Source organism: Phalaenopsis equestris, unplaced genomic scaffold (assembly GCF_001263595.1).
Source record: "Phalaenopsis equestris unplaced genomic scaffold, ASM126359v1 Scaffold225612, whole genome shotgun sequence".
Lineage (NCBI taxonomy): Eukaryota > Viridiplantae > Streptophyta > Magnoliopsida > Asparagales > Orchidaceae > Phalaenopsis > Phalaenopsis equestris.
The window spans coordinates 15,827-43,659 of record NW_018243652.1 but is presented as its reverse complement, the minus strand read 5'-3'; the positions used below and the strand labels follow the sequence as shown (position 1 = coordinate 43,659).

Sequence of the window (27,833 nt, the reverse complement as noted above, 5' to 3'; positions counted from 1 at the left end):
CGTTGAGTCTCCCTGACGCCTAGGCACCAAGTTACCTTTTTTGGTTTTTTGATTCAATTGACCCATTTTCTCTCCATTTTCTCTTAAAATTCATACCTGCACCTAAAATCAAAAACACACAAAATATCTTTCATTAAAAGGCAATACCATTAAAAATAAGCATGAAATACACATAAAAAATAGGTAATTTTAAGGAGCGTCACAAGTACAACCTTCAATTATCAATTTCAGCTACATCATTAATGGATTTCTACTTGAATGTTCTTTATTTTTAAAGTTTAAGGATATCCAAATCCACCCTTAGGAGTATAATTGTAATCCCCCTAAATCATTCATCTTTCATATTTTAATGAGTATTAATATGATGGGTTGATTATATGCTCTTAAACATATTTAAGATATTAAAGTGTATTAAATTTTATAAATGAGTTTCATTTACGTTTTATGTGTTAGAGAATTTTTTTTATTAATATTTTTTTTTAAATTTTACCCTTGAGTGTACATTTGTAATTCTCTGAATTCCCTCAATCTTAAGTTAGATTTTGTTTTACTGAGTCTGCAAATCTTCCTTGAATGTTTTAAGAGGTGAATTAAGAGTTTAGCCTTCTAATTATTTTAAATTAATATTAGTTAAGTTCTTCTCAAGTGCAATTTTCATAATTTTTTGGTAATTATGCAATTATCATTTTCTTATGCAATCTTACCATTTAATTTGTTAATTTTCCTTAATTAATTGTGTTCTTAGATTTAGAAGCCCTATTATTAGGATTTCTACGGCAATTCATTCTATTTTGATTAAATTTTGAGGCAAAATGGCTGTGGCTAATTTTCAAGCTTACAAACCTACCTTTTATGTGTTTTATGTGATTTTTAATTTCAAGAGGTTAGAATTACTATTTTAATTAACAAATTCAGTGGTTTTATTTTTATTTTTAATTTCCAAATGTGTTTATATTTTTTTGGAGTTTTATTTTATTTTTAAAATTTATTCTTTACTTCATTACTATTTTCATTTAAAATTAGGGTTTTCATAATTAGAGATAGCCTCTATCCTTGAAAAAATCAGAAGACATTCCCATGGATAGAGGGCACAAGTCCTCCAAATTTCATTAATTTTACATTTAAATTTAAATTTTTTTATTTCATTACTCATTAAGGATTTTATTTAATTTTAAAAATTATCAAAGGTCAATTGACTTAATTTTTTTTCCTTTATTCCCGCTGTTTATTGAGCATTTGGGTATTTATTTCATATTTTTCTAGTCTATATTTATTTAGTTATAAATTTTTAAATTCTATTTTAATTTTAGGATTTAATTAATTCAAAAAAATTGGATTTTTCAACTTATCCAGACGACGCTGACTTGATTCTAGGAGTCGTCAAAAGTCCATGCGGTGTTCCGCTATTTGCTCCGTTGCCACAAGTTGTCACGCTCGCACTGATCTACTGACCTGATCTCTATCTTATTGCTCGAGAGGCGTCATCTGTTTCAAAGGATCGTACGACACTCAATCATTATCTTCTACGTATCAGAGCTCGCCCCCCTTGCTTCTTTTAAGGTTAAGATCTCAAGCAAAAGTGCACTAAACCTCATTGTGATTGCTCCTAAAGCTAGATCTAACCTTAGGGATTATATTTATATGGCTAATGCTCACTAGATTCACCATTTCTTTCACAAAATACAAAATCTATGAGCAATTTAGGGGTTTTTGGTCATACGAGGTGAGGCCTCGATTAGGGTCTACATAGATGATCGCCTTGGATGCACTCATCTCCTCCAAGCTTCAATTTGTAATAAAATTGGGTCTAAGCATGTCTTGAACCACAAGGTGGCTTGGCTTTGCATTGGATTTTGGTTAGAGACAACGAGACAGAGGGGATTTGATCGGGAAGAAGGTTTTGGACCTCTGTGGAGCTCTTCAGATGATTAATTTTGATTTTTTAAAAGTTTGGTGGTGGGTCCGGGAAGGCCCTAGTTTTGATGAATGAAATTAGGGTTATAGGATGGTGGTGAGGGCTTACAAATGGTGGGAATCAGTTGCATATGCCAGTGGCTTGAAGTTTGGTGAAAAATAGGAGCATACATACTTCTTACCCCTTCCAAGCATAAAAAATATTTGCTAATTTAAAGTTAGTTCTAGCTTATGTGGTTATGCTGAGTAGATTATAATCTCTCACTTCTAGATTACCCATTGTGTCCTCTCTATAGGACTAACCAGGGATCCTTAGTTCCAACTTTAGACCAAATTGGTAAATGATCTAGCCTGTCACCCTAGAAGCAGTACTTCTACGTCCATCAGAACTTATCTCCTTATTCATTTGCACTCTACCTTGAATTTGGCACCCCCTTCCTCCAATGTTTAGTGCGGTACTCACTAGTTGGTCAAATCATAGCCCTCCTGGGTCATTATGTTTTGCAACGGGCTTTAAAATCACAAATGGTCAATTTGCAAAGTAGATGAAGAAACGATGAAAATATCATCACAAATTGTTTGAATAAAATAAATCTTCAAAACATTCTAATTTCACACATCATTATTTCTTATTGCAAAGGGAAAGAAAAGAAAAATACTCATAAATCTTGGGGATAACAAAACAAAACATTATATATATATAAACCAAGTTCATAAGACAAATCTTAAACAAAAGTACAAATACTTATCTCAAACTTCTCCCCAAACAACCCTCTGAAGTTTTCTGATAAAACTTGACTCCACAAGGCACACATAAGACTCTACAATCACCAAACTCCCACTATAGTGGCCGCCCACCCCTATAGTGGCCTAAACTACTAAAAAAACAAAGTTTTTCTCTTCTTCTCCCCCCTGGACGTGTAGAAATGTCTTTTATATATAGAGCTTTGAAAATAACCAAGGGTCACTTAAGGCACCTTTTTAAAATTCATCCAAATTCATTGAACGTTGGCAAAATTGTTTCTGGCGCATAGACGCCAGCCATTGAGTCTCCCTGACGCCTAGGCACCAGGTTACCTTTTTTTTTGTTTTTTGCTTCAATTGAGCCATTTTTGCTCCTTTCTCTCTTAAAATTCATACCTGCACCTAAAATAAAAAACACACAAAATATCCATCATTAAAAGGCAATACCATTAAAAATAAGCATGAAATACACATAAAAAATAGGTAATTTTAAGGAGCGTCACAAGTGAAACCTTCAATTATCAATTTCAGCTACATCATTAATGGATTTCTACTTGAATGTTCTTTATTTTTAAAGTTTAAGGATATCCAAATCCACCCTTAGGAGTATAATTGTAATCCCTCTAAATCATTCATATTTTAATGAGTATTAATATGATGGGTTGATTAATTGCTCTTAAACATATTTAAGATATTAAAGTTTATTAAATTTTATAAATGAGTTTCATTTAAGTTTTATGTGTTAGAGAATTTTTTTTACTAATATTTTTTTTTAAATGTTACCCTTGAGTGTACATTTGTAATTCTCTGAATTCCCTCAATCTTAAGTTAGATTTTGTTGTACTGAGTCTGCAAATCTTCCTTGAATGTTTTAAGAGGTGAATTGAGACTTTAACCTTCTAATTATTTTAAATTAATATTAGTTAAGTTCTTCTCAAGTGCAATTTTCATAATTTTTTGGTAATTATGCAATTATCATTTTCTTATGCAATCTTACCATTTAATTTGTTAATTTACCTTAATTAATTGTGTTCTTAGATTTAGAAGCCCTATTATTAAGATTTCTACAGCAATTCATTCTATTTTGATTAAATTTTGAGGAAAAATGGCTATGTGGCTAATTTTCAAGCTTACAAATCTACCTTTTATGGGTTTTATGTGATTTTTAATTTCAAAAGGTTAGAATTACTATTTTAATTAACAAATTCAGTGGTTTTATTTTTATTTTTAATTTCCAAATGTGTTTATATTTTTTTGGAGTTTTATTTTATTTTTAAAATTTATTCTTTACTTCATTACTATTTTCATTTAAAATTAGGGTTTTCATAATTAGAGATAGCCTCTATCCTTGAAAAAATCAGAAGACATTCCCATGGATAGAGGGCACAAGTCCTCCAAATTTCATTAATTTTACATTTAAATTTAAAATTTTTTATTTCATTACTCATTAAGGATTTTATTTAATTTTAAAAATTATCAAAGGTCAATTGACTTAATTTTTTTTCCTTTATTCCCGTTGTTTGTTGAGCATTTGGGTATTTATTTCATATTTTTCTAGTCTATATTTATTTAGTTATAAATTTTTAAATTCTATTTTAATTTTAGGATTTAATTAATTCAATAAAATTGGATTTTTCAACTTATCCAGACGACGCTGACTTGATTCTAGGATAATGGAGTTTTAGTCATAGGCTTTTGGGCCTTAGGCTTTTCATTTAACAAAGATTTCGATTTTTTATTTTTTTTATGACTGTTAATTCTAAATTTCATGATTTATTAATTGGTGATTTTAATTTCTTATATCAACTTGACCTATTTCAATTGATTTAATTATTTATGAATTTTACTCCATTTTTAATTTAGGTTGATTTAATTTTGATTAATTTTGATGAGTTTAATTTGTTAGGGTTTAGGGTATCTAATTTTAATTAGGGCTTTGATTTTGGTTTGTTATAAATGATGAATTGTGGTGGTATTGATTTTAAGTCTTCTTATGCCAATTGGCTTAATTGATGATTTAATTTCTTTATGTCAAAATTTTCTTATTTTAGTTTATTTGGTTTTAGATGGATTTAGTTTTGATTATATTTGAAATTGATCTTTGGATGTTTAATGAAGGTTAGATTTTCACTTTGATTTCAAGGCATTTAGCTTTACGTTCTAATTTTTAGTTGGTGATTTTTGAGAATTTTAATAAATTCTAAATTTCAAATCTTATGATTATAATTTTTTTGGATTAATTTTAATTATTTGATTTCTTTTTGATGATTTAATTTTGATGATCTTTTTTTTTATATAATTTTGATGATTTTAAGAGTTCAATTTTAATGGACCCATCAGAAGGTAAACCTTACCTTGATCTAAAGTTAGCCTCATACCCAATGAACTTCTTTCCAAACCAAAGGAAGGTCACCGGGCGTTAGGGGTGCAATGTGGGCCACCAAAAGGGGAAACCCAAGCCTTTGTCAAAGGGTTACTTAGGACATTTCCACCTTTTGAGAACTCAACTTTAACGTCTAAACCGTAATTCTCTCAATCAAAGGTTAAGGAATTGAGGCCCAATGTATAAAACTCTAAGGAGTGAAGATTTGTCTGCAGTTTTATATTAATGTTAGTTCCTTCACTAGTAATTTAAGATCACTAGTAATTTAAGAAAGCCATTATGAACATCATAAGGCTAGATCCTAGACTTCCTTGATCCTAGACTTCTAGGGAAGATAGGCCTCATTCAAAAATGAGATAAACAACAATAATAACAACAATAATTATGCCAACAGTGGCAATTATAAGAATGATGCAATTATGATAATGGTGGCTATCATATTTTGGTGTGGGAAGGTAAAGCAACATTGGAATAGACAATCAAATAGAAGTTTAATTCTTATAATAACTTCTACAAGAAAATAACTAAAGAACAACGATTTTTCTTCCAAGCAACTTACAATATCACAAAAGAATGATGTCAACTATTTTTCTTTCAACCGAGTTACAATATCACAATATAATATATATAGTCATCATGAAATTGTTTACATACATATTGAGATACCACGTGACATATAATAAACATTTAATCGTAAGGTATCTAAATTATTCCGTACACCTCACAAAACTATACCAATAACTAACATTAGCAGCCTCTAATCTATTGTAAACAAAACCTTTTCATTCACCAATTATGACTCCGTTCGTTTTCCTGAAAAATATTTATCAAACAATAGGTATGAGTTATATTTATATTATATTAAACATAATGATGATATTACAATTCTAAACCATAAAAACTCAAAGTGAAAATATATACATATATACATGTCATCATATTTACACTATAAAGAAAAAAAACAAAACTTAGAGGTTAGATGCCCTTTGGGATCAGTTATAATTTTTATTTCATTGTGTCTATGTTTTGATATGAATAAAAACATATTTGGTTGATTGTTATTTTTTCAAAAGACTCAACATATTTTTTAGGTGTATAGAGTGATTTTAAAAACAAGTGATTTAAGAAAAAAAAGAAAAAAAATTAAAGTATTGCCAAATGGGCCCTTAGCTTTTCATTTCAATAAATATGAACAATACATTGCTCAAATATGTCAGTTATTTACAGAAATATAATAATAGAATTCAAGTTGACATTAAAAGTATGACTATGCACTGAGGAGCAACATTTTAACTACTGTGGAGGTGCTAGCAATGTACTATAACTAATAGAATGGAATATGTTTGTAGGGAGCTACCTAAAAGTTTCTTTCATTCAGTTAATGGAAGTAAAACTTTGTAATAAAACAAGTAGGGAAGGTCGGCTACATAAATACTTTTTCTCCATTTTGTCTTATTGATTTCATATTTTCATTTAATTCTAATAAATTAAGATCATTTTTTATACAAGTCCAGGCCTTAAGTAAAACATTGTAATATAAGAATAAATTGCTTAACATCAATTCTTATCCAGATATTCACAGGCCATCACATACTCTTCGGACGATCTTTACGTCTGAACAATGAGTACAAAATGAAGTCATAAAGAATCATATATTACCTTCAGGCAAATTAGTAAATAACATTCGATCAATGTTATCCAGACGCCTCTGTATTGATTTCAACACCAAATTTAGAGCAGAAACTCTCCTACGAACAGATGTAATCTTCGCTGCATTTTGCAATATGAACGAAGATGGTGCATCTTCCAGCAATTTGTCTAGCTCTGCAAAAATAATATATCCTTTTTGGTTCACTAAGTTAAGATACAAAAAAGGCATAGTGCATGTATTACAGAAATGTTAAGAAAAATGTTAAATAATTTGTCTAGCACTGCAAGAATAATATATGGTTTTCTTTTATTAATACTAAAGATATGCAAAAGGTATAATGTAGATACCATATAAATGTTACCTAAAATGTAAAGTACATAAGAGAGCACAGCAAGCGCCTCATATTTCTGCCTCATAAATCATATTGTCTTGGTTTTAGAATGATGGCACAAGAAGCAATGATATGTTATTAAAAGCCAACAGAGGAAGAAGATGATGAAATTGATTGCCAACAGAATAAAAACAAATACTTTCGTGGCAGCTGAGGTGAGAAGGATATCATTATTTTCTTAAATTGCCTCCCATAGCCAAATTATCGAAGTAGTTTGCACGGTATTACTCAATGCATTGTAGTCAAGAGAGAACAAATCAAAAAAATCTGCACTAGGAAAAAGGGTTTAGTTGATTGCTTTTGCATAGATGCATTCTTATAACTGCAGAAATTACAGCAACGGATGATTCATTTGTCCTTGCTCATGGATTTCCCACTTCGGTACAGAAGTTTAACAAACATTGGCAGCAAGAAATAAAAGAAAGATATAGCAAAAAGGACTACAAAACTGATAAAGAAACCTTAACAAATATGATTTATTATATAAGGAAATGGCTAGTTATTACCACCATCAGCCGTCCCACTATTTGGGGCCAGCATTAAGAATCCACCGTCTCCAATTAATTTTGTTGAGTGGAACATCTGATGCCAAATCAATTTTGTGCATTTTTTGCACAATTTTGCATGTTTCGTTTTCTCTGCCCATGTTTCTTCCAAATTCTTTTAGCATAATTCTATTTATGTAGCGTATTGATGCATCACTGGGGCTTTATTGTACGTGTTAATTTTATATTTTTAATGTCTATGCTCCCAAGGTCTCTAATAGAATAATTTCTTACTTTAATACTAAATAATTTTACCATCTACCAATCCTATTGTCTGAATCTTTGCAGTTCTATAGAGAAGGTCATATAACAAAGTTACTCTAATAGGAATTTTCATACAACGTATCTTTTCAAGTCCCCACTGTAACACATTTACATCACTTTTTCAATTTAACTAGTCCAACATACCTCAAGAAGTTATAATTTCCTTAAATTTTTATTCTCATATAATTTATTCAAATCACTTAAAACAACTAAATCCTAAGCATTATTTAAGATCTGATTGGGACAGCTTTCTATCTACTTTGTTTTTCAGACTGTCGCCACAATATTGTTCCACAGTTTTGTTGTGGAACTGTTTTCTTACTGCATTTTAGAAATTTATATGATAGAAAGATGTTTTTTCAACTTGAGTTGTTAGTGTGGTGATGATAGAAATGTACGGTCTGACCTTTTGAAAATAAAATAAATTTGCAATAGACACCGCAGTTTTTTGAAAAGTTGCTTCTTCTTAAGCAACTTCACAGTTGCTTCCTCAAACAGTTGTCGCTACCCCAAATAGGCTCTTAATCTTCTAGAAACAACAACAACAAAACCTTAATCCCACTACGTAGGTTCGGCTACATGAATCCTTTTTCTCAATTGCATCTTATTTAGTGTCATATTTTCATTTAGTTCTAACAAATTAAAATCATTTTTTATACAATAAGTCGAAGTCTTCCTAGATATACCTCTGTCTTTCTTAACCTAAGTCGAATCTAAAACATCTACTCTCCTCATCGGATAATCAGATGATCGACGCTTAATGTGACCAAACAATTTAAGAATACTTTCTCTAACTTTGTCTATCACAGGAGCTACACCAACCCTATCACGGATATACATTGAATAATAATTTCAAGTATATATCAACTGAAATATAACATCAACTACTTGATCTTTCTTATAAATGTCAATTGTGTATACTCTAAAATTTATCTCTTCAACCTTTTACTCCAAAAAATGGTGTTATCCATCAAAGCTAGGCTATTTAAAAGAGGTGCACTGATTTGATTTAAGTGTCATTAGAAACATCTTTCATCTTCATAACTATTATAAACTTTTATTAGAAATTTAATGGCTATTATTATTCTTTATTATTTGTTGCTATTATTTTGAATTATTAGCTTCTATTTCTATTTGTTACCATATCTATGTATTGCCTAATTAGTGTCTTTGTAGATTCATCTTTTCCTTTCCGCGAGTCTTTTAATATGTATTTATATCATTTGCTGCTATCAATAGTATTTGTTGGTTTTGTTGTACCTGTAGGTCTCTCCATGCACAAGTTCTGCTGCCGGTTCCCAGCAAGCCTCCCGTTTTTTTGTGGCACGCTACTCTACACTGGTTTCCCTGCAAGAGTTTTGTCGTCGGTTCCCAACATGCAATCCTTTTTTTTTTGGCACAGTTTTATGTGCTTGTCTCAGACGACATAACCTCGAATCATTCCTATTGAGTTGGACTCGATGACAAGCTTCCAGCTGCCTCACCAGTTTACCGCCCTGTTTGCCTCCTACTTGTCGAGAACCGCTTCCAGCTGTTAAACCTGCTCCATCTGACCTAATCTGTCCTCGACTGTCGAAGCTCCATGAAAGCCTTGTCTCAAGTATCCATCATCAACTTCGGCTCCGTCGTGATCATGGCGGATTCCTACACCACCGAGCCTCCTCCTGATGGTGTATTTAACTCCATCGGATGATTAACACCAATTTCAATCCCTCTGTAGACCAAAGGAATGGAAAATCACATGAACGTCTTAATCACAACGAATTAACTGAACGGTTTTAATTTCTACAATGATCCCAAGCCGCGTCTTTATTCATCAATGGAAACGGAAAATTCAGCTATCCAGATGTATGGAGTGTGGAAAGTGGAGAATTTCAAGGTTATGTCATGACTAATTAACTCCATGAAGACTACGATTGGTCGCTCGTACATGTTTCATCCTTTTGTCAATGCTCTATGAACTGCAGTTCAAGATACTTACTCAAATGTAGGAAACTCAAGTAAACTTTACGAGGTTTCCAAGAAGATCCGCAAGGCGAAAAAGGGATCAAGGACAGTGACCCAGTACTACAATGATTTGGTGGTCTTATGGATAGAATGCGATATCTATTATGACTACACGTGGGACTCTCCGACAGATTTTTCATTCTTTAAAAAAATGTAGAAAAGGATGGTATGATCCAATTTCTGGCGAACTTTAACAAAAACCTTGATGAAGTCTGTGGTTGTATTCTTAATGGGGATTCACAAATATTCAACATGAAGTGAGCCAGAGACTTGGTCATGCTCGATACTTCCACTTCAAGAAAACCATCCGCCTTGGTCACTAATAGTAAAGAACACTCGTACATGTCATCTAAGGCCAGTCACTCCATTTGTGACTTCTGTCACAAACCCAAACACACTCTTGAAAAGTGTTAAAAGCTCAATGGGAAAATGCTGACAAACCTTCAACTAAATATTCATCTGCTAAGGGTCTCATTACGACATTTGAGTCCATTACAGTACAACCGACTCTCGCTAAGAATATTTTTGAATCACCCGATTCTCTTAAGATTCATATTGAGCACTTAATTTAGCAGTTGGAATCCAGTCGATTCTCTTCCAGCCCGTCAACTTCCCACGTCCGTCAATGCACTATTCCTATGACACTCACTTCTTTTACCGCTTCAAGATAATGGATCATTGATTTAGGTTCCACGAACCACATGATTGGATGCTTTCAAGTTTTCTCAACACACTACCCTTGCTCCGAGAAAGATACTGTTAAGATCGATGATGGTTCCTGTAACTCCATTTTTGGAAAAGGGTTTGTTATTGTAACAACCGGTCTAACTCTAGAATTTGTGTTACATGCACTTCTATTGAAGTGTAATGTTTTATCTGTCAGTAAGTTGACACACATGACATTTATTGTATTGTTCATTTTTTTTCTAATATTTGTGTCTTTCGGGATCGTCGTTCCGGGAGGATTATTGGAATTGTACTACTTCTAAGAGAAAGGCAAGGAGAATGAGGACAATCCATCTAGTGGTTTTTGTTTTTTCGGCCCACTGAACGTCCTATTATGTTGTTGCATTATCATTTAGGACATCCCAATTTTTAATAATTAAAATAATTATATCTGTTGATGTTTACTAATAAAAACCTTGCTACTTTCAAATATGAGATTTTTCAGCTGAACATCACCATGTCCTTTATCCACCCCTTACACACCTTCCCATTTCTTTTCATTATTCATCGTGACTTATGGGGAGCCTCTCGTACACCTAACTACACTAATAAACAGTGATTCCTTGATTGATGACAATATTAGAATGATGTAGTTCTATATCTAAAAAGACAAATCTGAAGCTGATGTCACCTTCAAAAACTTCAATTATTCATTTTGATTCATTTCAAAACATCAATTCAAGTCCTTTAAACCAATAATGACCTTGGATTTTTTAACTCTTTATTGGGAGAATTCTTAAAAAGTAATAGCATTCTCTATAATAGCTCGTGTAAACACTCAACAAAATGGGGTAGTCGAGAGAAAAACCGACAACTTCTCAAAGTTGCTCGTTCCTTTATGTTTCAGTTTAATGTCGTGAAATGGTTTTAGAATGATATCGTGCTTACTGTCATATTCTCATCAATAGAGACCGCACAAATACACAACTTCAGAACCCCATTAGCCATCTTGATGTCTTGTTTCATACGAATCGAGTCTTCACTTTAGATCCAAAAATTATTGGTGCACGGCCTTTGTTCGGAATACTGCAACAAGTCATAGTAAACTAGAACTCAGTTCAATAAAGTATCTTCCTCGGATACTCTGTCACTCAAAAGGGCTATCGATATCTTGATATCACAAATAAACTTTATGTGAGTATCGATGTCTCCTTTGAAAGTGTCATCTACTTCCCTATCACTGTCTCAAGTGATAGGGAGCTAGATTTCTTAGACATTGTTCCTTATCTGACTTTTGTGGATATTTCCCCAACTCATCCATCCACTATATCTGAAGAGCCTTGTTTCATCTGGATTTGCCACTTACTTACAACCATCTCCTCTTCCCACACTGTGACTATACTCGGCGCACTTGTCCCGATGCTCCTACATTGGAGCCTACCACTTCCTTATAGGACCCGGAATCCACTCCAAACAACATCCCCAGAACTAATAATCCAAATGTCGAGATGAGTTCTCCTATCAAGGTACGTGATCATGCGCTCTCTTTATTTCACGATAAATATCTCTTTCCACAATTTATCACCAACCTATAAAGCAGTTCCTACTGCCCTGATGAATCCTAATCTCTCATCCACTACCCTTCCTGGAAAGTTGTAGTAATTGATGAGATGAATGTCCTTCAGCAGAATCATACGTGGAATGTTGTTGACCTTATTCTGCGTAAGAAAGCAATGAGGTGCCAGTGGATTTTTAGCATCTTATTTAACTCTGATGGATCATTTGAATGTAACAAGGCACGTTTGATCCCTAAAGGCTACTCCCAAACTTATGGAATTAGCTATGAGGAGACATTTGCTCATATTGCTAAATCAAAAAACATTCGAGTCCTACTATCCCTTGCTGTGAATCTGGATTATCCCTTGCTCCAACTTGATGTCAATAATGTTTTCCTGAATAGTAATCTCATAAAGGAGGTGTACATGTCCCTCCCACCGGGCTTTGACTCTCCTTTCTCCCAAGAACAAGTGTGTCGACTGCGAAAGTCTCTTTATGAACTGAAGCAATCCCCACTGGTCTGGTTCGACAAATTCACAAAGGTGATAATGAGTCATAGATTTTCTCGGGCCCAATCAGATCATACTCACTTCTTTCGGCATTCTTGCATTCCTCCAGTTGCCAAATTGCTAAATAGGTGATAATAGGTGATAATTTATCAACATTGAACTTTCTAAAAGGCATACTAGCTACTTACTTTTGAAATGAAGAACTTGGGATCTCTCTAGTACTTCTTAGGCATGAAGTTGCTCGGTCATATGAGGACATGTTGTCTCAACGCAAATATGTGTTTGACCTAAAGTCAAAGAATAATCTTCTCCTTTGCAAACCAGTGGAGGTCCCAATAGATCAAAATGAGAAATTAACTGATGTTCCCAATGTGGTTCCTACGAACGAGTCTCACTACCAACGTCTTGTGGGGAAACTTATTTACCTAACTCATACACACCCCAACATTTGCCACATTTATGCATGATCCCTATGAGCACCATCTCCAGGTTGTCCACCAAATCCTTCACTACTTAAACGTACACCGGACTCAGGTTTGTTTTCTCATGCCACACTTCTCGTTCTATTGCGGTTTATATAGACGTTGATTGGGACAGGTTCGTTCATAACTGCACACTACCTCAGTATACGGCTCATTTGTGAGGAAAAATATTGTCACATGTAAAAGCAAAAAATAGTCGGTGGTTGCACGAAGTAGTGTTGAAGCTGAATTTTGATTTATGTCCTTGAGCATCTGTAAAGCTCTCTGGTTACACATCATGATCCGTGAACTACGTATGTCAGCCTCTGTCCCTTTGCAATTGTTCTGTGATAATAAAGTCTATATTAGCATTGCTTACAATCTGATCCAGCATGATTGCATCACGAATGTAGAGATTGACCAACAGTTCATTAAGGAAAAGCTCGATTCCAGGAGATTTGAGTTCCTTTTCTTTTGTACCTTCTTGCGGTCAACTAGCAGATATCCCACAAAGAATCTTTCTCCGCTATTTTATGATTACTTCAAATCCAAATTGAACATGACTGACATCTATGCTTCAACTTAAGGGGAAGTATTAGACATGTAATGGCTATTACTAGCCTTTATTATTTGTTGTTATTATATTGAGTTATTAGTTTCTACTTCTATCAGTTATCATATTATGTGCTGCCTATTTGGCGTCTTTCTGGATTTATCTCTTTCCTTTCCTGCGGGTCTGTAATATGTATCTATATCCTTTGTTGCTATCAATTATATCCTTTGAAGATGTTATTTCTTGAAGGTCATGAGTTTGAGCCGCACAATTTATAATTTAACGTTCATTATTCCCCCAAAAAAATTATTATGAGATTTAAGTATATACTCACACAACTATATCTATTATATCACATCTGTCATGAATTCTCTCATAACAAACTAACTAAAATATATAATTTAATATATCCACACAAAAAAATTACTGTTTTTTTCTTGAACCATATTGATACCGACCTAACGATCCTTGACGGGGTTTAGAAAGCGAGATCGTGTGAAGAGGTGGCTATGGAATGGTAATAGAAGTAATATCCGAGATTGATTGCTTTTGGAATGGGTTACAAGGATAAGGTGGTTGTTGGACAGCAATTTGGCTTCGATCGGTGGCTTTCTCGCGAGTCGAGGGCGGGAAGATAGTGATTTCCTATTGGAAACAGAGTGTAACAGTGAGTTAGGTGGTTGCTCAGACTAAAAACACCAACCAAACAACATTTCGGCAAAGTGCGGGTGACTGGACAGCGAGTCAAAACGGAATACAGCAGCTTGCTAACAACAGCTTTCTGTAACTTGAATGACGAAGGAGGCCTCTGAACGTCTGAGAGAGGTCACCACTTCAATCCTATCAATCTACGAACATACTGCCTGAAAGAAATCTAAAGATGCAACACTCTAGGGAAAAAAATAGGAGGAACATCTCCAAATAACATAAAAAAGCTAAAGTCTCCTCCAACCAGAAAATAACAATACATAAATCGACTCTCAAGCAAAACGTTACTTAAGAATAAGAAAAGAAGGAAAGAAATTAAGAAGGAAGAAAATTTAGGCTAAAATAGAAATTTGGACGAGTGGTGGGATTACAGAAATTTAACTATATACTCACAAAACTACATCTATTATATCACATCTGTCATGAATCCTCTCATAACAAACTAACTAAAATATATAATTTAATATATCCACACAAAAAATTTGCCCCTTTTTCTTGAACCATATTGATACCGACCTAAGGATCCTTGACGGGGTTTAGAAAGCGAGATCGTGTGAAGAGGTGGCTGTGGAATGGTAAGAGAAAAGTAATATCTGAGTTTGATTGCTTTTGGAATGGGTTACAGAGATAAGGTGGTTGTTGGACAGCAATTTGGCTTCGATCAGTGGCTTTCTCGCGAGTCGAGGGCATGAAGACAGTGATTTCCTGCTGGAAACAAAGTGTAAACACCAACCAAATAGCATTTCAGCAAAGTGCGGGTGACTGGACATCGAGTCAGAATGGAATACAGCAGGTTTCTTGCTAACAACAGTTTTCTGTAACTTGGATGACGAAGGAGGCCTTTGAACGTCCGAGATAGATCACCACTTTAATCCTATCAAGCTACGAACATACCGCCTGAAAGAAATCTAAAGATGCAACATTCTGAAAGGGAAAAAAATAGGATAAACATCTCCAAATAACATAAAAAAGTCAAAGTCTCCTCCAACCAAAAAGTAACAATACATAAATAGACTCTCAAGCAAAACCCTACTTAGGAATAAGAAAAAATAGGAAAGAAACTAAGAAGGAAGAAAATTCAGGCTAAAATAGAAATTTGGACGAGCGGTTGGATTACAGAAATTTCGCGAATGCGAACTCCCACATTCATTGGGATTGCGAAAGACCCTCCCACATCATTCACCCCGGCTAGGATTGGTTTTTTTTTCTTTTGACAACGGATCTGGACTCACTATTAAATGTTCTTTCCCACCAATTACCTAAGAAGATTTTCACAGTTGTTATTCACCACTCCTATCAGACCATATGTGTCTCGACACACTGTTGAACTGAACTAAAACTCATCAGTCAGCTTATTCCATATAGTTTTCCAAAAATGGCTCAAAAATTCCCCAGCTCTATCTAAAATTAGGACATGTTGGACCTCCCTCAGTAGTGACAACTTAAAGGATAAACTGCGTGTGTGAAATCCTAAAATTCAGTTATTATGGGTTGTCCTGTGTCTGGTCTCGGCTCCTCAATCTCATTGCCCTATTAAACAACCAATGCTAGTTCTGTTGAGGATTCTCTCAATTTAGATAGTAAGTGGCACCACATCCTCAAACTATGTACGAACATCCATTACCTCGGACTAATTACTTTTTACGACAGTCAATGATAATCGTGCTTGATTCTCTCTCAAGAGCTCGGCTTGAATCACTAGCATCCCTCCCTCATTGGTTGTGAGCTAGTACTCCTCTGCAATCTCCTCGTTTGAGTTTTCACCCTCTGTCTCCTCCACGATACCTTGCTCAATAAAAGATATCATTCTCCTATTTGGGAAATCTAAAGCGATGTAACCAAAGGCATAGCACTTGAAACATTTTTTGAATAAGACAAATTTGGGAGTGTTGATGTGCTTCACATTTTCTCCACTCTGGATTGATTACTCCTCAAGCGCTATCAGTTGGATGCTCCATTGGGTGTGCTCTTGCCACCTGATTCTATGACTGAACTCCGTCAGTAGAAGGTGGCAATCATCTGGTGATATTGTTGTTTCTCCACATTCAATGTTAGGGACAATACATCAAGTAAGGACCAATAAAATTGTAGATAAACCACATTATTGATAGACCACTTTAGTCCTCTAAGATATCTTGTTACCGTGTGTTCATCAGGCTCCACTGGCTCATATTTTAGCATAAGTTGATCAAAGCCAGTTGTGTGCTCCACAAAAGCCTCTCTAACACAAATTGTGAAGCTTTATGAACATGTCCAATCGGTAATGTGGAGAAAGATATTTTGGCAACATCTTCCTTTTCGTCTTGGACCATGTGGTTATCTTGGCCTTTTCTCCTCATTGCCAAATACAGTTCAAATTTTCCAACCACAATGAAGTATTTTTTTCCCAAGCTTGATAGCTGTCAATTTAACTCTCATGTCATGAGGAATATTTTTGTACTAAAAAATTTGCTTTGTTGTCTGAAGTCACACGATAAACTCATTTGAATCCATGCGACTGTTGAAATCTAGTAAATCTACCATTACTCTAAGATCCTAGCTCTTCCTCTGATAGTTCATGCAGAATCGAGATAGTGACTATTGTCACTAAAAACTGTCTAGTAGAAGGAATTCACTTTCTTCTCTCGATCTAGTGAGTCACAGTTATGGTCATGAGTGACCTCGCCAGATTGTTCCTCTCAAAGGCGGTAAGTCACTATTGCAGCAAAAGGATTTCACACTGCATATCCTCCATAATAACCTCTTGGACATCCCTTTGCGGATTTTTTCTTGGGAGCATGACGTCTTTTCCTCTCGATCAAATTTTTTATGGATGTAGGATTAAAAATCAAGGCTGGCCGAGGTTTATGGTTTTGGTGGTAGGTATCAGAGTGGAATTTTTGTAAGCTAGGAAAAATTGGAATATGAAAATATTTAGAGTTTGGGCTAGGAATTGTGGTAGGAGTTATTTGGATTTTTTTGTGGCGGTGTTAGGTTAGGCTATTTGGAATTTTAGTCTGGAGAAACAAAGACAAAAACGTAAAGATCTAGGATTTGTTGGGCTCTGATACCAGATGATACCAATCTAGGGCTCCAAGAGGGTGTTTAGGAAGTAGTTTTTTTTTTTTTTGAATGGTAAGGGAAAGTAATATTCGAGTTTGATGGCATTTGGAATGGGGTAGGGGGATAAGGTGGTTGTTGGTCAGCAGTTTTTTGCATATCACAACGGTCAGGAAGACAGTGATTTCCTGTTGGAAACAGTAGGTAACAACAAGTTGGATGGCTGTACGGACTGAAAATAGCAGCCAAATGATGTTTCGTCGAGGTACAGGCGATTGGACAGCGAATCAGAACGACATACAACAGGATTCTTGCTCCGAACAACAGTTTTTTGTAACTTGAACCACAAAGGAGGGCTCCGAACGTCCGGAAGAGAACACCACTTAGATCCTATCAAGCTACACACACACCACCTATAGGGAAAAAAAACTAGGAGAAACATCTCCAAATAATATAAAATAGTCAAAAGTCTCCTCGAACCAGAAAACAACAGCACAAAGAGTTTATCAAGCAAAACCATACTTAGCAAATAAGAAAAATAGGAAATAAAAGAATATGAAATAAATCAAAGAGGAAATAAATCCAGACTGAGATTAAAATTTGGATGGGTGGTTAGATCGCAACAATTCCACGACTACAAACTTCCACATGGCTCGGGATCATGGGAGATGCACTTGCCTCACATATATAATATAATAATCCCTACAATTCTCCCCAAAAAGCTATTCATCAAAGACTTTCATAGCCTAATTGGAAAAATATAAGTATGAATTATATTTATGATAACTTATAAGAAAATAAAATTACTAGAAATTTCCCAATAACTAACCCTATTTATCTCACACTTGTAACTTCAATCTTCGCTAGTATTAAAAAATACTAAAAAAATCCCTTTGCTGGTATTCACAATCATTAAAACTATCAAAGATAATAACTTATAATTTTCCCTATGTTTTTTTATTTCCCCATTTATTCTTCTCTCTCACAATTCCACACACTATAGCATTCAAATTTAAATCCTCAAAATTCATTTCAAAAATTCAATCTAAGTTTTGGACTTAATTAAACCTTGTCAAGTTTCATTCCGATTTAACTAATTTATAGTGTTTTATTTGTGGGTGATTAGAAACGCAACTACATGATGCATTTATAGCTACAGACATTGGTTTTATTCATAAGTTTTAATATTAAAATCAAAAACAAGAGTTTTGTATAAAGAGTCAAACTCCATGACGTTGGTTTATATTTGTTCTAGAAGTTTCAAAATTGAATTTTTTTTTTAATATTAGAGTTATTTAGGAATAGTCGAAAACCAATTTCCTCATTTTTGCACAGAACATCATTAAATAACTAATCTCACCACTGGTGGGGTAGTGATCATGCTACAAAAAATGTAGAAGGTCCTGATTCCATAAGATATATGATAACCACATGGAACTATAATTAGTATATAAGAATCAAGCACTTCAGCTTTAAGATAACGGCAAAAACAAAAAAAATGCTTTTCCCTCTCCAAGCTGTCGACCAAAATCTTCACTACTTAAAAGGTACATCGGACTCGAGTTTGTTTTCTCATGCCATACCGCTCGTTCTATTGTAGTTTATATAGACGTTAATTGGACTGGGTCCGTTCATAACTACATTCTACCTCGGAATACTGCTCATTTGTGTCGAAACATATTGTCACGTGAAAACAAAAAATAGTCGGTTGTTGCCCAAAGTAGTGTTGAAGCTGAATTTTGGTCTATATCGGGCATTTGTGAAGCTCTTTGATTATGCATCATGCTCCGTGAACAACTTATGTCAGCCTCCGTCCTCTACAATTGTTCTGTGATAATAAAGTCGTCACTAGCATTGCTCACAATTCGGTCCAACATGAGAAAAGCTCGATTTCAGGATATTTGTGTTTCTTTTGTATCTTCTAGTGGTCAACTAGCAGATATCCTCACAAAGAATATTCCTATGCTATTTTTTGATAACTTCAAATCCTAGTTAAACATAACTAACATCCATGCTTCAACTTGAAGAGGAGTATTAGAGGTTTAATGGCTATTACTAGCCTTTATTATTTGTTGTTATTATATTGAGTTAGTTCCTATTTCTATCAATTATCATATCTATGTACTGCCTATTTGTTGCCTTTCTGGATTTATCTCATTCCTTTCATGTGGATCTGTAATATGCACTTATATCCTGGTTGCTATCAATAATATTTGTTGGTTTTTCTCTCAAAAGTTAACAACCTTAATAACTTTTGAATGTTACATTTCTTATCTCGTCACTCCGCCATCAAATCTTCTTAATCATGCAAAATCTTCCTAAATTCTTGTGGAAATTTTATGATAAGCATCATTATGCAACTAACTCTTTCATCTCGTATCAAGTTTGGTTAACTCTATGATTCTAATACTCTTATTTTAACAAATAAAATTAGGAGAAAAAACCCCCCCCCCCCCCCCTTTTTAGCTACATGATATTATCGTAAGGATTTTGTTTATTATATCCAATCTATATATCAATAATAATTAATTTGTATGTTTAGCCAAACTTTTTGATATAACCATCTTGCAATATTTGCTTTCATTTCATCAAAATAGAAAAATTCATTTCTAATTTAGCAACTGCACATTTTTTAGGTAACATATTTTCCTCTCTTCTTTAAAAAAAATTGTTATCACAAATAACCTATTATGCTGAAAAGATTCGCAATACACTAATATGAGAATATTATTTCTTCAAGGTCTTGAGTTTGAGCAATTTATAATTTATCGTCCATTATTCCGCACAAAAAATTATTATGAGATTCAAGTATATGCGCACAACACTATATCTATTATATCACATCTGTCATGAATCCTCTCATAACAAACTAACTAAAATATATAATTTAATATATCAACACAAAAATTTTGCCCCTTTTTCTTGACCCATATTGATACCGACCTAAGGATCCTTGAAGGTGTTTAGAAAGTGAGATCTTGTGAAGAGGTGGTTGTGGAATGGTAAGGGAGAGATAATATGCGAGTTTGAAGGCTTTTGGAATGGGTTACGGGAATAAGGTGGCTGTTGGACAGCAAATTGGCTTCGATGGTGGCTTTCTCGGGAGTCGGAGGCGAGAAGACAGTGATCTCCTGCTGGAAAAAGAGGGTAACAGTGAGTAAGGTGGTTGCTTGGACTGAAAACACTAGCCAAATAGCATTTCGACGAAGTGCATGTGATTGGAAAGCGAGTCCAAACGGAATACAACAGGTTTCTTGCTAACAACAATTTTCTATAACTTGGATGACAAAGGAGGCCTCTGAACTCCAAGAGAGATCACCACTTTGATCCTATCAAGCTATGAATATGCCACCTGAAAGAAATCTAAAGGTGCAACACTCTGACAAGAAAAATACAAGAGAAACATCTCCAAAAAACATCAAAAAGTCAAAGTCTCCTCCAACCAGAAAATAACAATACATAAATAGACTCTCGAGCAAAATACTGCTTACGAATAAGAAAAATAGTAAAGAAATTAAGAAGAAAGAAAATTTAGGCTAAAATAGGAATTTGGATGAGCGACAGTATTACAGCAATTTCGCGACTGGGAACTCCCACATTGCTCGGGATCGCAGAAGACCCTCCCGCATCATCCTCCCTGACTATGAGTGGCTTTTTCTTCTTTTGACAACGGATTTGGATCCACTGTCAAATATTCTTTCCCACAAAACACCTGAGGTGATTTTCACAGTTGTTATTCACCATTCATATCAGACCATATGTCTCTCAATGAATTGTTGAACTGAACTAAAACTCATCGGTCAGCTTATTCCATATAATTTTCCAAAAATGGCTCAAAGATTCCTCAGCTCCATCTAAAATTAGGACATGTTGGACCTCCTTTAGTAGTGACAACTTAAAGGGTAAATTGCGTGTGTGAAAACCCTAAGATTCAGTTATTATGGGTTGACTTGTGTCGGGTACCGGCTCCTCAATTTCACTGCCCTATTAAACAACCAATGCCAATCATGTTGAGGATTCTATCAATTTTTGTAAAAAGATAGTTCGTAGCACCACATCCTCAAACTATGTACGAACATCTATTACCTCAAACCAATTACTTTCTAGGCCAGTCAATGATAATCCTGTTGGATTCTCTCTCATGAGCTTGGTTTGAATCACTAGCATCTCTCTCTCATTGGTTGTAAGCTAGTACTCCTTTGCAATCTTCTCATTTGAGTCTTCACGCTCTGTCTCCTCCATGACACTTTGCTCAATAAAAGATATCATTCTCCTGTTTGAGAAATCTAAAGCGATGTAATAAAAAACATAGCACTCGAAACACATCCTGAGTAAGACAAATTTGGGAGTGTTGGTGTGCTCCACATTTTCTCCACTCTGGACTGATTTCTCCTCTAGCGCTATCAGCTTGGATGTTCCACTGGGTGAGCTCTTGCTACCTGATTCTATGACTGAACTCTGCCAGTAGAGTGTGGCGATCATCTAGTGATATTGTTGTTTCACCACCTTCAATGCTAGAGACAATACATCAAGTAAGGACCAATAAAACTGCAACTAAACCACATTACTGATAGATGACTTTAGTCCTTTAAGATATCTTGTTACTGTGTGTTAATCTTGCTCCACCAACTCATATTTCAGCATAAGTTGATCAAAGCCAATTATGTGCTCCACAGAAGTCTCTCTAACATAGAGTGTAAAGCTTTATGAACATGTTCTATCGACAATGTGGGGAAAGTGATTTTGGCTCCAACTTCCTTTTCATCTCGAACCATGTAATGATCTTAGTCTTTTCTCCTCATTGTCGAATACACTTCAAATTCTCCCACTACAATGAAGCATTTTTCCTGAGTTAGATGGTTGTCAATTTAACTCTAATATCACAAGTAATGTTTTCCTATTAAAAAATTTGCTCCATTGTCTAAAGCCACATGATAAACTCAGTTGGATCCATACGACTGTTGAAATCTAATAAATCTACCTATACTCTAAGATCCTGGCTCCTCTAATAGTCCATGCTAAATCGAGATAGTGATTCTTGTCACTAAAAAGTGCTTAGTGGAAGGGATTCACTTTCTTCTCTTGATCTAGTTAGTCACCATTATGGCCATGAGTGACATCACCAGCTTGTCTCCTCTCAAAGGAGGCAAGTCACTATGCAGCAGAAGGATTTCTCACTGCATATGCTCCATAATAACCTCTGGGACATCCCTTTGCGGACTTTTCACTAGGAGCAAAATGTATTTTCCTCTCGCTCAAATTTCTGACGGATGTAGGATTACAAATCAAGGTTGGTCAATGTTTATGTTTTTGGCGGTAGGTATCGGAGTGTAATTTTTGTAAGGTAGGAAAAATTAGATTATGAAAATTTTTAGGGTTTAGGCTAGGAATTCCAGTAGGAATTATTTGGATCATTTTGTGGCAGTGTTAGCTAAGGTTATTTGGAATTTTAGTCTGGAGCAACGAAGACAAAAACGTAAAGATCTAGGATTTGTCATGCTCTGATACCAGATGATACCAATCTAGGACTCCAAGAGGGTGTTTAGGAAGCAATTTTTTTAAGGAGAGGTAATTGTGGAATGATAAGGGAAAAGTAATATGCGAGTTTGATGGCATTTGGAATGGGTTAGGGGGTTAAAGTGGTTGTTGGTCCGCCGTTTGGCGCCAATCGGTGGTTGTCCCGCGAGTCAGAAGCAGAAAGACAGTGATTTCCTGCGGGAAACAGTAGGTAACAATGAGTTGGATGGCTGTACGGACTAAAAACAGCAGCCAATGACATTTTGGAGAGGTACAAGTGATTGGACAGCGAGTCAGAACGGCAAACAGCAGGATTCTTGCTCTGAACAGCAGTTTTCTGCAATTTGGAGCACAAAGGACTCCGAACGTCCAGAAGATATCACCACTTAGATCCCTGCGGGAAACAGTAGGTAACAATGAGTTGGATGGCTGTACGGACTAAAAACAGCAGCCAATGACATTTTGGAGAGGTACAAGTGATTGGACAGCGAGTCAGAACGGCAAACAGCAGGATTCTTGCTCTGAACAGCAGTTTTCTGCAATTTGGAGCACAAAGGACTCCGAACGTCCAGAAGATATCACCACTTAGATCCTATCAAGCTACAGACATACCACCTGAAAGACATCCAAAATACAACACTTCAATAGGGAAAAAACCAGGAGAAGAATCTCCAAATAATAAGAAATAGCCAAAAGTCTCCTCCAACCAAAAAATAACAACACATAAATAGTCTCTCAAGCAAAACCCTACTTAGGAATAAGAAAAATAGGAAATAAAGGAATATGAAATAAATCAAAGAGGAAGTAAATCCGGGCTGAGATAGAAATTTGGATGCGAGGTTAGATTGTGGCAATTCCACGGCAGCGAACTTCCACACAGCTCGAGACCGTGGGAGACGCCCTTGCCTCACATATATAATATAATAATCCCAACATTTTTCCCCAAAAAACTATTCATCAAAAGACTTCCATAGCCTTATTGGAAAACTAAAAGTATGAATTATATTTATGATTACTAATATGAAAATTAAATTACTAGAAATTTCCCAATCACTAACCCTATTTCTCTCATACCTGTATCTTCAATCCCTTCGCTAATATTAATTAAAAATAAAATTATAAAAATATAAGAAAATCCTTTCGCCGGTATTCACAATCATTAAAACTATCAAAGATAATAACTTATAACTTTCCCTATATTTTTTTATCTCCTCATTTATTCTTCTCTCTATCATAATTCCACACACTATAGCATTCACATTTAAATCCTCAAAATTCATATAGAAAATTCAATCTAAGTTTTGGACTTAATTAACATTGTCAAGTTTAATTCCAAATTAATTAACTTATAGTGTTTTATTTGTGGGTGATTAGAAACGCAACTACATGATGCATTTATAGCTACAGACATTTTTATTCATAAGTTTTAACATAAAAATAAAAACAAGAGTTATTTATAAAGAGTCAAATTCCATAACGTTAGTTTATATTTGTTCTAGAAGTTTTAAATTTGAGTTTTTTTTTTTAAATACAAGAGTTATCTAGGAATAGCCGAACACCAATTTTCTAATTTTTGCACAGAACATCACTAAATAACTAATCCCACCATTAGTTGGGTAGTGATCATGCTACAAAAAATGTAGAAGGCTCCTAAATCCATAAGGTATATGATAACCGACCTATAATTAATATATAAAAATCAAATACTTAGCTTTGAGATAACGGCGGTAACAAAAAAATGCTTTTCCCTCTCTTGAATTTTCAATTTTATTTTAATTTCTCTTGGGTTCTACTATTGTCGAAGAAAGCAATGAGCCTAAATAGTGACACTGGAAGCAATAGCAAGGGCAAATGCTACACAAAAAGAACATTAACTTTTCTAATGGTATAGATTTAATATCACAATCTTATCCTTATTTTCAATCATTCTATTTATTTATTTTTGCCTCTCATGCAAGTTTATAAGCTAAAATGTTGATTATATATGCAAGTAAAATTATTGTTCCCAAATATTTTGTTGCCACTTAATACTTAAGCGAAAGACAAAATCCCTAAACAAAACTAGTATAATTCAACATGATTAATCTGTTTTCATTTTACTCTTAAAAAGGCAGCTAAAAACAACAATACAAACGAGGAGGCAAATTTATGACTAAAAGTTTAAGCTAATAAAAAACTTAGGCTGACATTTAAATGTCAATAACAAAGAAGATCATACTAAAACAAAATGAAAGCAAATAATTTTCCGCATGCCACATTTACTACACAAATATAAATATATCGCTCTCTGGTACTCTTAAGCAGCCTTAATTCTACGAATAAAAACACAAATCAATAAATCACACGATTCAAACAACAAATTCTTATGATAAACGGTAATGTTCATATGTTTCTCCTAGAACTTCAATAAGGATGCAAAACTCAAATATGCTAACCTCCAGTCAATCGATCGATCGTCGAATACAAGTCGTCCTGGCTACGGGAGGCGCCACCAGCTGTGGAATCGAACTCGCTTATCAAGGCGCCCAGCGTTGATGAAATCGCCCTCGCCAGGGCTTCACAGCCCTCACGGTGACAGATGGACTCCGCCTTATCGCTATTCATTAGATCAACATTTCCATCTACAGCGGTGGAGTTGCCAGTTGCTGCGAGAGGCTCCGCCAGTTGAGAAGAGGGATCTTCAACGTCCATGGCTGGACAACAACGATCCCCGACAAGAGAAACCTAGAACAGCGAAGCGGAACATAATTTTTAGGAAAAAATATTCCGTCCCGACTCCATTTGCACGTGGACACGTCATTGTTATCCTGATCGATACCTGTAGCGGAACCCAGCCCGAAAATTAATCTTCATTTCTTCTTTTGCCATTGGATTTCGTTTTTCAATTCCATCTTCACGTTCTAGAGTTTTTATTTAGAATTTTCAATAGATTGAGAATAGCAATATCCACGAACCATAACTGCAATAAATTTGAAGCACAACTGCAATAAATCCGCATAGTACTTATCAGGGCAATTTTGATCATAAAAAATCAAAAAATTGGTGACATGAATTAAATAGATGACAGTTTATTTGTCATTGAAATTATAAGATTGTTTTATATTGTTTGTACTGTTTTATGATTTAAATCTATTTATTTTGGTATTTTATCATGTGTAAATTTTACGGAGTTTATTTTTGTAGTTTGAATCAATGTATTTTGATATTATAAACTTTAATTTATTTCTCAAATCAGATGAACAAAATTTATTATTCATTTGTGAAAAAAACACTATTTTTATTTGAACCACCATTATAACGGTACTATACCATCTTTTTTCTAAAATTCATAATTTTTTTTAACACAAATTTTTAATTAGAAATGTACATAACATTATAATCTATTGTTTCTCACATAAGAAGAAAAAAAATTATTTCATTTATGAATATATATATATATATATATATCACCACAACGTCAACTTTTTCTAAAATAAGATAACACTTTTAGAATAGAAATCTCAAGTGAAGTAAGTTATAACATCATAATCTATTGTTTCTCGTATTAGAGGGCAAAAGATATGATTCATTTAATTAAAAAACATAATATTTCTATATGTATCACTGCAATATCATCACTATGTAATATCTAAATATCATATTCGATCTACAAACACATTTGAATCGATAAGCGGAAGCGAGATAGGATCATACATACCTCCAGCCATAACTTATACAACCAGCCATAACTTATACAAACATATCTAAGCTTTTCTCACTCACAACTCGATGATGCAAATAAAATGAAATTGCTGCTTAAAACCAAATTGCACGTGCCAATGGCTTCTACATGTGAACTCATCGTGCTTCCTGAATAGATGCATTGTTCACTTTCCACTGACTTTCTTAGGTTTTGTATACCCTGCAAGGTATTAGAAACATGGATTGTAGAACCAGAATCAATCCACCATGTGTTACGATTAACACTAACCATATTAGACTCATAACAGACGAATGAAAGTTGAGTATCTTTCTTGTCGAGCCAGTTCTTAAACTTGATGCAGTTTTTCTTTATGTGCCCTTCTTCTTACAGAAGAAACACTTGGACTCTTTCTTTATATCTGGCTGAGGAGGAATCTTACCCTTTCTTTTATTTTTGGTTTGATCTCATTTTCTCTTTTCTTGAGTTGTAAAATTCACCTTTTCACCCTCTTTCATTGTCAATCTACCTTCTTCTTGGACACACATGTTCAACAGCTCATTAATTGATCATTTGTCTTTATGTGTGTTATAAGAGATTTTGAAGGGTCCATATTATTGGGGCAGAGTGTTCAGAATGAAATGAACCAGAAAAGATTTCGACATTTTAACTTCCAAAGCTTCAAGCTGAGCCACTATGTCCCTCATGTGCATGATATGATCACACACGCCTTTAATTCCGGTGCGCTTCATGGATGAAAACAATATAATTAAGGTGTTGGTCAGAGCCTTGTCAGATGTTGTAAATTGCTCATTGATGGCTTTCAGAAGGTCCTTCACCTTATTATGCTGCTCAACAGAACCACGGGTACCAGCAAATATCTTTGTCTTTATGAACATCACAGAGAGACGATTGGATCGCTCCCATTTTTCATAAAGATCAACAGCATCCGGAATGTTGGTTTCAGTAATGGCAGGTGGTTCGTATTTTCTTATAGCATAATCAATATTCATCCATCCTAAATGGGGAAGAACTCTCTCTTTCCACACCTTATAGTTATCACCCTTTAATTCAGGAATGTCATACTTAAAATCAGAAATGTTCGCAGGTTGAATAACTGCAAAATTTTTCGAACATACAAGCTCATTAATTTTTTTTTTGGGACCCAAAAACAAAATATCATCTCTTACCAATGTAAATCATGCTCAAATCGATGAATCTAGTGACATAGAACTTGCTTGTGGG

At 34.5% G+C, this 27,833-nt stretch overlaps 1 protein-coding gene across 3 annotated transcripts; it reads right to left on the bottom strand.

Moving 5' to 3' along the window:
- LOC110037833 lies at nucleotides 1–25,732 on the bottom strand. Of its 3 annotated transcripts, none has more exons than XM_020742560.1 (3): nucleotides 25,345–25,724; nucleotides 6,701–6,865; nucleotides 1–102 (listed from the first exon to the last, which is right to left on the bottom strand). In XM_020742560.1, the coding sequence occupies exons 1-3, from the start codon at nucleotides 25,598–25,600 to the stop codon at nucleotides 32–34; spliced, it is 492 nt and encodes a 163-aa protein (XP_020598219.1). In that variant the 5' UTR covers nucleotides 25,601–25,724; the 3' UTR covers nucleotides 1–31. The 3 variants fall into 3 exon arrangements, with proteins under 3 accessions (XP_020598219.1, XP_020598218.1, XP_020598220.1); XM_020742559.1 differs by lacking the exon at nucleotides 1–102 and adding an exon at nucleotides 2,678–3,060 and having other exon boundaries at nucleotides 25,345–25,732; XM_020742561.1 differs by lacking the exon at nucleotides 1–102 and adding an exon at nucleotides 5,658–5,854 and having other exon boundaries at nucleotides 25,345–25,716.
- Nucleotides 25,733–27,833: the final 2,101 nt, after the last annotated feature.

What these genes read in the sequence shown, in the direction of transcription:
- LOC110037833 (XM_020742559.1), bottom strand. Translation starts at nt 25,600, where the DNA reads ATGGACGTTGAAGATCCCTCTTCTCAACTGGCGGAGCCTCTCGCAGCA. An exon ending in GATCGATCGATTGACTGGAG is followed by an intron (nt 6,866 to 25,344) that starts GTTAGCATATTT and finishes TTATTTTTGCAG; the next exon opens with AGCTAGACAAATTGCTGGAA. An exon ending in ATTTACTAATTTGCCTGAAG is followed by an intron (nt 3,061 to 6,700) that starts GTAATATATGAT and finishes TTTTTATTTTAG; the next exon opens with GTGCAGGTATGAATTTTAAG.